This window comes from Rhinopithecus bieti, unplaced genomic scaffold, assembly GCF_001698545.2.
Source record: "Rhinopithecus bieti isolate Rb0 unplaced genomic scaffold, ASM169854v2 scaffold_8, whole genome shotgun sequence".
NCBI lineage: Eukaryota > Metazoa > Chordata > Mammalia > Primates > Cercopithecidae > Rhinopithecus > Rhinopithecus bieti.
Genome location: NW_016803211.1, coordinates 2,906,942 through 2,916,906, shown reverse-complemented (window position 1 = coordinate 2,916,906; position 9,965 = coordinate 2,906,942). Strand labels below are relative to the sequence as shown.

At 45.8% G+C, this 9,965-nt stretch overlaps 1 protein-coding gene across 2 annotated transcripts in view; it reads right to left on the bottom strand.

The window, feature by feature from the left end:
- Window positions 1-3,366: 3,366 nt before the first annotated feature.
- Window positions 3,367-9,965, bottom strand: part of ISM1 (isthmin 1) — a 78,551-nt gene continuing 71,952 nt past the window's right edge. For both annotated transcript variants that reach the window (XM_017869302.1, XM_017869306.1), the window contains exon 6: window positions 3,367-5,058. In XM_017869302.1, the coding sequence (XP_017724791.1) occupies window positions 4,541-5,058 (518 nt within the window). In that variant the 3' untranslated portion in view covers window positions 3,367-4,540. The remainder of the gene's footprint in view (window positions 5,059-9,965) is intronic.

The following is a 9,965-nucleotide window of genomic DNA, read 5'->3' as shown; positions in this document are numbered from 1 at the left end:
CCTCAGGGCATCCTAGAGAGTCACACCTTGATGGTGGCAGAGCCACAAGATGGAAGGAGTCTGGGTCCCTGGGTTGTCACTTAGAGGTGAGCCACTTGGCTAGAAACATACTCTTCAGAGTTTTTTTAGGTTAAGTCACTGTGATTTTGAGGATTATTTGTTACAGTAACCAGCATCACCTCAAATAATGTAACATCATACATGTGTGATCAAAAAACTTGTCTTTATATCACTTACCATAATCTCAGATTCTCCACTTATTTACTTATCCACTGTCTACTGTCCAAGAGGAGGGACTTTGATTTGTACACCACTGGATCCCTGGCATCTGGCATATGTATATGCTCACAAATATCTGGCAAATGACTAAAGGCCAATGTATTAACTTGTCCGACAACTCCCAGCAAGCAAGTGAGAGACTCAGGATTGGAGTCCAGGCCCACTGAACCCTCAAACTGTTAAGCCTTCTGCACATTGCCTGACTATGTATGCCAGGTGCAGTGCTGGAACCTGGGCATGTAGGAAGGTTAGGTGCCTGTTAGGTTGTCCCTGAGGTCTACCTAACACGCAGCAGTTAGCACAGGGCTTATGTGTGGTGGGAAAAGCAGACCCATCTTTATTCTCATCCATGGATCAGGCTATCTTTTAGAAATGTTGAGCTTTGTGACTTACCCAACCTGAGCAAGGGCTCAGCTATAGAACCACAAAATCCTCTGATGGACTATGAGATAACTGAGCAAAATACATAAAGCCAGATCCTCTTTGAACAATCTAAGCAAAGGCAGTGAGTCAGAAAAGAATGGATCCAGCAGAACTTGGGATGAGTTAGGAGGAGAGGACAGCACAGGTGTTAGGTTTAAGAGTCTGGGCTTTGGTGATCAGACACTGCTGGCTTCAAGGAGCTCTGTCATTTACCAAGTGGTCTGACCTTGGGCAAGTTAGTTAACCTTGTTGGACTTCTTTTCCTTATCTATAAACTGGATGTAATAATGCTGGTCTCCTGTGGTAAAATGATTAACACAGAGACACAAAGTGTGTGCTCAGAAGATGGTGGCTTGTATAGTACCTGTTCTTTAATCCCTGGTGTTAAGACAGAGAACTCTACCCTCTTGGTCACTAAGATATAAAGACTGAGGTGCTTGGGAGGCTACAATCATGGCAGTTACATGAACTGGGTCCCAAGAGAAAGCTATAGGCTGCCCTGACCTCTCCTCTACCCTTCCCATGTGCAGCCACTAGAGGGCCTTGGGCATCTCTGTTTACCACTGTTGTGTTCAGATGTGGCACCCAGGATGCCCAGTGAATTACTAGGGCTCTCTTTCCAGGGGAAGGCAAAAGAGCAGTGCACTCAAAGAGAAACATTTGAGCAGCTACTGAGGGGTCATATTTACAAGGGCTGCAATGAGACTGCAGACATCTTACTCTGCTGCAGGCAAACCTGGCCCTTGAGCAGACAATCTACTGCCCACTGAGTGAACTGCCTGGGGTTGCCTTAGCACCAGCTTGGGGCCTTTTGTTGAATGAGATAAGGGTCTCCTTGTCTTATTAGACAACCGAGGCAGTGAGGTCTTGATTTCTGAAGATCACTCATTGGCCCACTAAAGCATTGGGACTGAAAATGAGCTCATCCGAATAGAGGTGGATTATAGTTTAGCAAATTTCCAGAGGTTTGGAACCATCTGATGATGCTTGGGAGACCAGGGCATTCTCAGTAGCCAGAGTCCTGGAGCCCTCCACTCCAATTCACCCCACCTTCCAACTCTCATTTCATTAGGTCAGCAAGGTCTGATATTAAAGCAAATAGCTCACCTGGAAAGCATTGCTCACATCAGTCGTTTTCACCGTAGTATGAAAGCTCTCTGTTCTCTTTGAGATTTCATTCTAAATACTTAACAAAAACACCGTAGACATGGCTCCATAACTTGCCACTCTTGTTCCTCTGCTCATCACCTTAAACTCCCAGTTTTCAGAAAACACCAAGTACTTTCCTATTTCCTTGCTTTTCTCCATACTATTTTCTTATTACAAATACACCCACTTCCCCTTGCTCTTTTATGCTTTATAAAATCCCACTCCTTCATTAGAACCAACAGATACTTCCCTGATTTCTGCCTCTATTTCTTCATAGTACTTTGTGCTTACCCTTAACAAAACACATCAGAGGGTTTTGTCCTATACATATTTGTCTCCTTATCATCCAGTTGAGCTGTTCATGTGAATAATCTCCAGCCTTTGCTTGAATACCTGTCCTGACAGGATACTCACAACCTCAAAGGCAATGCATTCCATTGCCAGCCAATTCTCTTTGTGAAAACGTTTCCTCATTATTAGAATACAAATCTATTTGCCTGATACATGGACCCACTGATTCTCCTTACTAGTTCAGTTCATCTGTAGCACAAAATTGCTTCAGATGTGAATAAGGCTTCTCATTCCATAATGAGACACAGATCTTAAATATAAATATTCTGAGAGTGGGCAATACCTTCTAAGGTGTAAATAATTCATAGTAAGGTGTAAATGGCTGGGCATCATGGCTCATGCTTGTAATCCCAACACTTTGGAAGGCCAAGGCAGGCAGACCACTTGAGGCCAGGAGTTCGAGACCAGTCTGGCCAACATGGTGAAACCTTGTCTCTCCTAAAAATACAAGAGTTCGCTGGGCATGATGGCACATGCCTGTAATCCCAGCTACTTGGAAGGCTGAGGCATGAGAATGGCTTGAACTCAGGAGGCGGAAGTTGCAGTGAGTCCAGCTCACGCCACTGCACTCCAGCTTGGTGGACAGAGTGAGACAGTCTCAAAAAAAAAAAAAAAAAAGTGTAAATGACTGGTAAAAAGTTTTCCATAAGAATAGAATTGTATCAGGATAACTTAAGGGTGGGGTTAGGAATACCAAAGATACGAGGAATATAAGGACTTCAAAAATATGCTACAGTAGAAAGAATACTAGGCTAGGAAATGAAAGATGGGTCCAATGTCTTTATGTTTTCTGAGCTTTGGTTTTCTCATTGGGAAAAGGAATACTTTGCATGATAAGTAGTTCTACTTATAACTGTAATTGCAGAATTTTCTGTGGAAGTGGCCCTGCTCATCTGGGCTGTCTTAAACCTTTGTTCTGGATTGGCTTCCTTAGGTCTGGGCGGGCAAAAAGTCACACATGTGTCAATGGGCCTCAGCCTCCTGGGGGTTGGGTAGACATTCTTGGTGCCAAAGATACCATGACTTACACTGCCCGCAATCATGTTAATCAATTAATGAGCCTTTTATTCCCACCTGGGTTGCAATTTTCTTTCCCCTACCTTGAAGTCTTGCTTCGCCCGGGCTATTTATCACATTTGTATCATAAATGAAGGATGCAGGTAACACATTTTATTATGATTTTATTATATACTCTCTTTTACTAGAATTTTGCAAAGTAAAATACTGAATAAGAACCAACTTCATTTTTCCTAAGTTCCACCCTATTAACAATTGCTTGATGCATAATAATCCGTGACTCAATAAATACTTTACAAAAATAATGCAGTTTTTTTTTTCTTTTCTTAAAACATAAAAATTAAGATTCCCCAGATTGACCCTCCCCCTCTTTCATATTTATTTATTGGGAATATATTGGTGGAGGAAAAAAATTGTTAAAATAGTATTAAAAGAGGTGAAATGAGGTCCATTATCTTTTTCCCGTTTGTTTTGTTGTTTTCCTTTGGAAAAGTGCTACTTCCTGTTTTCACATCTGAACTTGGCTGCAGTCTTCTGAACCTACTAAGACATGAGCAGAAATTCTACTGTTTTGGGGCCGTTTAGCAGAATGATAGCATTATGATAATACTGACCTTTTATTTTAAAGCCTATTTAAAATCAGTCCTCAGCTTTGTCCCTAAAATACCATATTCCCTACCCAGTCTGAAGAAGAGACTTTTGGAATCTGAGACTCCAGCAAGGTGCCTCATGACTAAATAACATTTGGTTTAAAGTGGGCGTTTACATGTTTTGATATATTTCTATTGCATTATTTTTAAAGAAATAAATTGCAAAATTCCCTTTCTCTTCCACTTCCCTAAGTCTCTTTCTTTCTGATCTCTCACAGAAGAGATTAGTTTCACCACAACTCCAGAGAAAAGGTTACACTTAAGTCACATTTGTATTAAATAAGTTATATATAAAAACTGCTTATAACGTTTACAACCTCAGTCTCTTTCCCCCTTAGCCTCTCTTGGAAACTCTGGATCCGGGTGTGAATTGAGTCGCACCCACTGTGGCTTCCAGGTTCTTCTTCTGGCTTCCAAGTGGTCCCCATCCTTCTGCCCACATCGCTCCCCAGGGGTACTTTCAAGGAACTCTGCAGATGGCGAGGGCGGCTTCACAAGGCAGTCCCCGGGCGTGGCGCACGCCCCTAGCGTAATGTATGAGAAATACTCACGTGGTATATACAAATATACACGACCGCGGCTAAGAAGGTCTCGGCGCCAGTCGGCAGGTCAGTGCGGCGCGTGTGCGCTCCAGAACCAGAGGTGGCGTCCTCCATCTCATCCCAGTCTCTTTAATACTCCCTGGCCTCTTGGAACTGCTTGATGTAGTCCTCATCCGAGGGGCTCTCTGTGCACTTCTGTCCGTTGTTGGGAGGCCGAGCCTCGTTATATCTGCTCCAGTCACCCTTGCAGATAATCCAGGGCAGGACGTCCACCTTGTAGTGGAGCTCCGCGGAGAACTCGGTGCTGATGAGGTTGGGCGTGCCCGCCCCCTTGCCCCTGGTGATGAGTTGCATGTTGTCGCCGTAGCAGCAGTGCTGCGCCGCCAGCGTGGTGCTCTCCAGGGACAGCATGGAGCGGATGCAGTACCGGGCCGTGGGCTTGTAGATCTCCAGCTTCTCCTTGGGCCCACTGGCGTCCTTCCAGCGGAAGTCCTTGCGCTTGATGCGGTCGAAGATGTCAGCCGTGCTGTAGGCTACTTCAGTGGGGTAGGAGCAGGGGCAGCTGGGCAGGTCATTCATCACCTTGTGCATGTACTTCTTTAAGAACTCACTTTTGCAGCTCATCCAGCGCTCACAGCTGTCTGTGTCTAGAAAAGGCCAAAGAGAAACCCTCTTACCGCATGCACAACCAGCCCACAGGAGGTGCTTCAAGGGGCATGTTACACCAGGCTGCTCCTGAGGGCCCGCAGGAGGACACTAAAGTCAATAACTCCCTAAAGTCAACAACTCCTTTCCTAGAGCCAGAGACCCCTGCAGCCCCCTGGAACCATCAGAGGTGGATGGCGGTTCTCACTTCCCTTGAACTTGGGAACTTCGTTATTCACAAGACTTCCTCCAAATGCCCCACTTTATATTATAAAATTTTCAGACACACAGAAAAGTAGAGAATATTTTTATACAATGACTACCCATATTTCATCACCTGGATTTAACTATCATTATATTTGCTTTATCTTTTTAAAAAATTGTGTGGAAATACATGTTACTTCTAAATTTTAGTAAGCATCTACAAAAAAGAGGATATTTTCCTAGATAATCATGACCCGATTATCACTCCTAACAAACTTAAGAATTCAGAATTATTTGAATCTCCCCTCTAAATAAGTGATGAGGCCAGGCGTGGTGGCACATGCCTGTAATCCCAGCACTTTGGGAGGCTGAGGCGGGCGGATCATCTTAAAACACTGAGGTCAGGAGTTTGAGACCAGCCTGGCCAACAAAGTGAAACCCCGTCTCTACTAAAATTACAAAATATTAGCCAGGCATTGTGGCACGTGCCTGTAATCCTGGCTACTCAGGAGGCTGAGGCAGGAGAATCGCTTGAACCTGGGAGGCAGAGGTTGCAGTGAGCTGAGATTGCGCCACTGCACTCCAGCCTGAGCAATAGAGCAAGACTCTGTCTCAATAAATAAATAAATAAATAATAAAAATAAAAAATAAAAATATAAAGAAATAAGTGATGATGTGATGGAAAAGGCCCCAAAGGAAGATTTGTAGGACTCAGTTTTGATTTTGCCACACATGGACTGGTTCCCCCAACCTCTTAACCTTAGGCATATAACTCTCACTGTCTGCAAATTCACAGGGCAAGGTGCTTCAAAGAGGAAGGAGCCCGGGGCACTTGCTTTTAGGGGTCTTAAGATTTGGGTCACAGGCCAGTGACCTGTAGGCCTGGGTCAAAATGTAGCCCCAGAGGGGTTGTGTTTGGTTCTTTCAGTGTTAAAAATAATTGATTGGTTGCCAATATGTAAGAATTAGTTATTTCAATTATAAACGTGGATCTGTGGTTTTTATCTGAAAAACCAAAAGATTGATCTATGCTGGTCCTGCATTCTCCCATGGGAACAAATGATCCTGTGAACAGGTGAATGGTGACCCCTCCATGGACAGGGCCGAAGGTCCCCAGCTCAGCACAGCTCCTACTTGATCCTTTCATTTATGGGTGATCTCTCGGTCCCTCAGTCATCTGATTCCAGGACCTCAGGTTTTAGTGTCCTAGTTTGGGTTACCCCAGACCCTGAGACAAAAAGATTCCAGTGAAAATGATTTTCTGGGGAAGTGATTTCAGGAAACAGAGGCAGGGGAGCAGGGGAATTAGAGAAGCGACAGCAGTTAATACAGGGTGTGGAGCAAACAAGTAACCACTGTAAGGAACTGGTTACTTCCACTGGGATCTGGGAAACCTCACGCCTCAGCATTTTCCTATCTGAAACAATGTTAAACTTTACCCAAGTCCTGTGATCCTGGAAACAGTGAAGATTGGGAGCCCCCAGCCCTTCTGCATTCTGGAAAACAGCTTACTGCAGAAAACCCCCTTTCCCCATAGGACTTAGAAAAGACTCACGGATGTCTGCTTTGTTCACCTGTGACAAGGCTAGAAGCACAAATTCCCTTTCTTTGCCTCAAAAACTGCTTGTCCTCACTGATTAATCAGGAGAAAATGCATCTTTTTTTGGTGGGGTGGGGAGGGTTCCGAATGGAGTCTCACTCTGTCACCCAGGCTAGAGTGCAGTGGCACAATCTCGGCTCACTGCAACCTCTGCTGCCCGGCTTCAAGCAATTCTCCTGCCTCAGCCTCCTGAGTAGATGGGAATATAGGCACCTGACATTGTACCCGGCTAATTTTTGTATTTTTAGTAGAGACGGGGTTTCACCACGTTGGCCAGGTTGGTCTTGAACTCCTGATCTCATGATCCATCTGCCTCGGACTCCCAAAGTGCTGGGATTACAGGTGTGAGCCACTGCGCCTGGCTGACAAAATGCATCTTAACCAAACTTTGATGAAGCTTCTCTCCTTCATCCAGGTCCCAGGACTTTGGCCCACCCTCAGCCTAAACCAGCACAGCCTCTCCTGAAGGATCCCTTTTGGAAAGAGGCTGGCTTCAGGGTAGAGCATTCTCCAATTTACTATCTGATCACACCACCCTTTCATCTCGCTTTCCCTTACTTACTTCTCTATAAAAGGAAACGCTCCTTGCCCAACCCTTGAGATGCTTGCAGACCTTCTGGTCACATCGTTCATCCCACTGCAGTAATACGGAGATAACATCCCCCACCTCCCTGCAATAATCCTTTGAATAAAGCCTCTCCTTACTGAGTCCAGATTTGTTTTTATTGATGGGGATCTGAGTTTTTATCCACCGGCTCCCATTCGTCATCGACAGGGGACTGGTCCTGGACTTCCAGCTAGGAATGCCCTGTGCATTCACACGCAGCTGGGCTCGGGACCAGAGAAAGACCTCAGGCAAAGGCACACAGGGATTGTCAGTTAGAGGTGCGAGGACATGCTGTGGGTGGAGGGAATGTGGGCTGGTCACCGACAGCCCAGTGAGTGGGCGGGTCATCTGCCCCAGTGAGCTGCGGTGGGTAAGATGAGGCATATCTAAGGAAGCCAACAGTGGTGGAATGTGGGGTGCGTTAAAGGAGGCAAAGGCAAAAAGCCCCAGGGGTGTCCAAAAATGCAAGATCATTTCTAGCAGGGGAAGTCAGGGTTGCTTCAAGGAGCATGTGACACCAGGTTGCTCCTAGGCCATGTCAGGGCTATGTGACAGCCACAAGTGTCCTTATCACCTCAGAGCTCTGATAAGGGAACCTTCTGTGGGTGCTTTGCTGACTGGCAGCCTCCAGGTTGCACCTTTGGATCTATTGTGATTTGAACATCAAGGCCCTATCTGCCCTCTGGCTGCTCTTGGCCAATGACTGAGCATGGTAGGGGAACCGCCCGACAAGGGTTTCCTCCAACAGGCAACTTTGCTGGGATTCCCCATCAGCATGGCTGAGCCTGCCTTGCTTTGTTTTGTAGGAGTCAGGCCTGCACCTTGGTCCGAAAGCTCTCCCTGCCTAGTCCTGCTGCCTTGCTCTTTATCTTTTCTGGGCGTTTCCTCAAAAAATCTCTTGCATGTCTAATCCCATCATGGTGTCTGGGTCTTGGAGATGTCTAATGGACACAGACTGCAATAGCATAGATGGAGGAAGGGCAAGCGAAGGCTCTCCAGGTAAGCGTTCATTGTGCAAACTAAGGTTATGCAGGAAAAAATCTGTTGGGGATGTCTGGGGCTGAGGCATGACATGTTCAGTTTCATGGCAGCAGAAGGTATAGGAATATAAGATTGTTGGTGTCAGATCATGGTGGTCTTGTTCAGTTTAGGCTGGTTCAGAGGGTACTAGGGAGCCACGGAAAGTCTGTAAATGATAGTGAGCTATTAACTGAGCTGTGCAGTAAGAAAATGAATTCAGAGCCGATAATGATGGGGAGAGTCCAGGTGAGATACTCTGGGAGGAAACAGCAGGTGGGATCAGAAGAGGTCAGAGTTACAGCTGCCAGGCCTTGGTGGCTGGTGGACTTTGGAGTAAAGAGAGGAAGACATCAGCAGTGACTCCAGCTCTGACCCAGGAGCCTGGGAGGCTGGTGGTGTTGTGGGTGGAAATCACATGGTTAGGATGAGGGGCAGCTTGCAAGAGGGCTTTGGGCACTTGTCAGGGAAACGAGAAAGAGAAAAATGGGGCATGTCTTATGAACTCAGAAAGGCCTGGCGAAAGGCAAAGTGTGGGATCGCATGCTGAACAGCCCGGGATTGAATTGCAACTCAACTTTCAGGAGCTCTGCGACTTGAGAGAGGTATTTTACCTTGCTGTGCTTCAGTTTTCTCATCTCTAATTTGGGCATAAAAATAGCACTTGTCTCAGAAAGTTGCAGAGAGGATTAAGTAGGAGGGAACCTAGAGGGTGCACCCAACAGTGTCTAGGTGCTGCCAGCTGGGATAGGCTGTGGCTGTGGCCTCCTCTCTGAGCAGTCATTGACAAAATGAAAGTTCAATCCTTCCACTCTGCTTGTACCTTTGCAAGCAGTCCCTCACCAAAGGCTCCTCAGTTACCTAAGTTGAGTGTGCCATGTTCTTTCCTGCCTAGACCCTGACTGAGACACCATGTCTACTCAGCTCTGGTGTCCTTAGCCACATGTCAATGTGGCCTTGTGCATCTGGGCTGTGTTCTGCAAAACAGCTAGATGCTGCCTGCCTGTGGGGTGTGATATGAAGAGGCCTGAGAAACTTTCTGCCTCAGAAGAATGCCTTTAAGGTTCTGCCACTTTATGTCAAAGTCTTGCCTTTAAAGTCGTTTCTATTTTTCAATCAAATGCATTGTATTTGCTGACGGTTCCTGTTAAATGCATTTGATCATATGTATGTGAAGGGATTGGAGGAGTGAGGTGAAGGCCCTCGTGACATTGAATTTCCAAACTGCATCCAGTTTGGCTCATAGACATTTCTGATTAGATTTGTTTTTAAAATAAATTTCTATCAAGCATTAAAAAGTTAAGATATAATCTGGCAAAATCAAGGTTTCAGGTCTCTCTTAGAAACCCAGAACACCTGGCAATACTGGGTGGGTATTCCTTCCATAGTGACCACATCATGGCCGACCCTTTGGATAAAGCTCTTCATTTTGTCACAGACTTTACCATTCTCTACTGCCCCCAACACTGTAGATCTCCCCT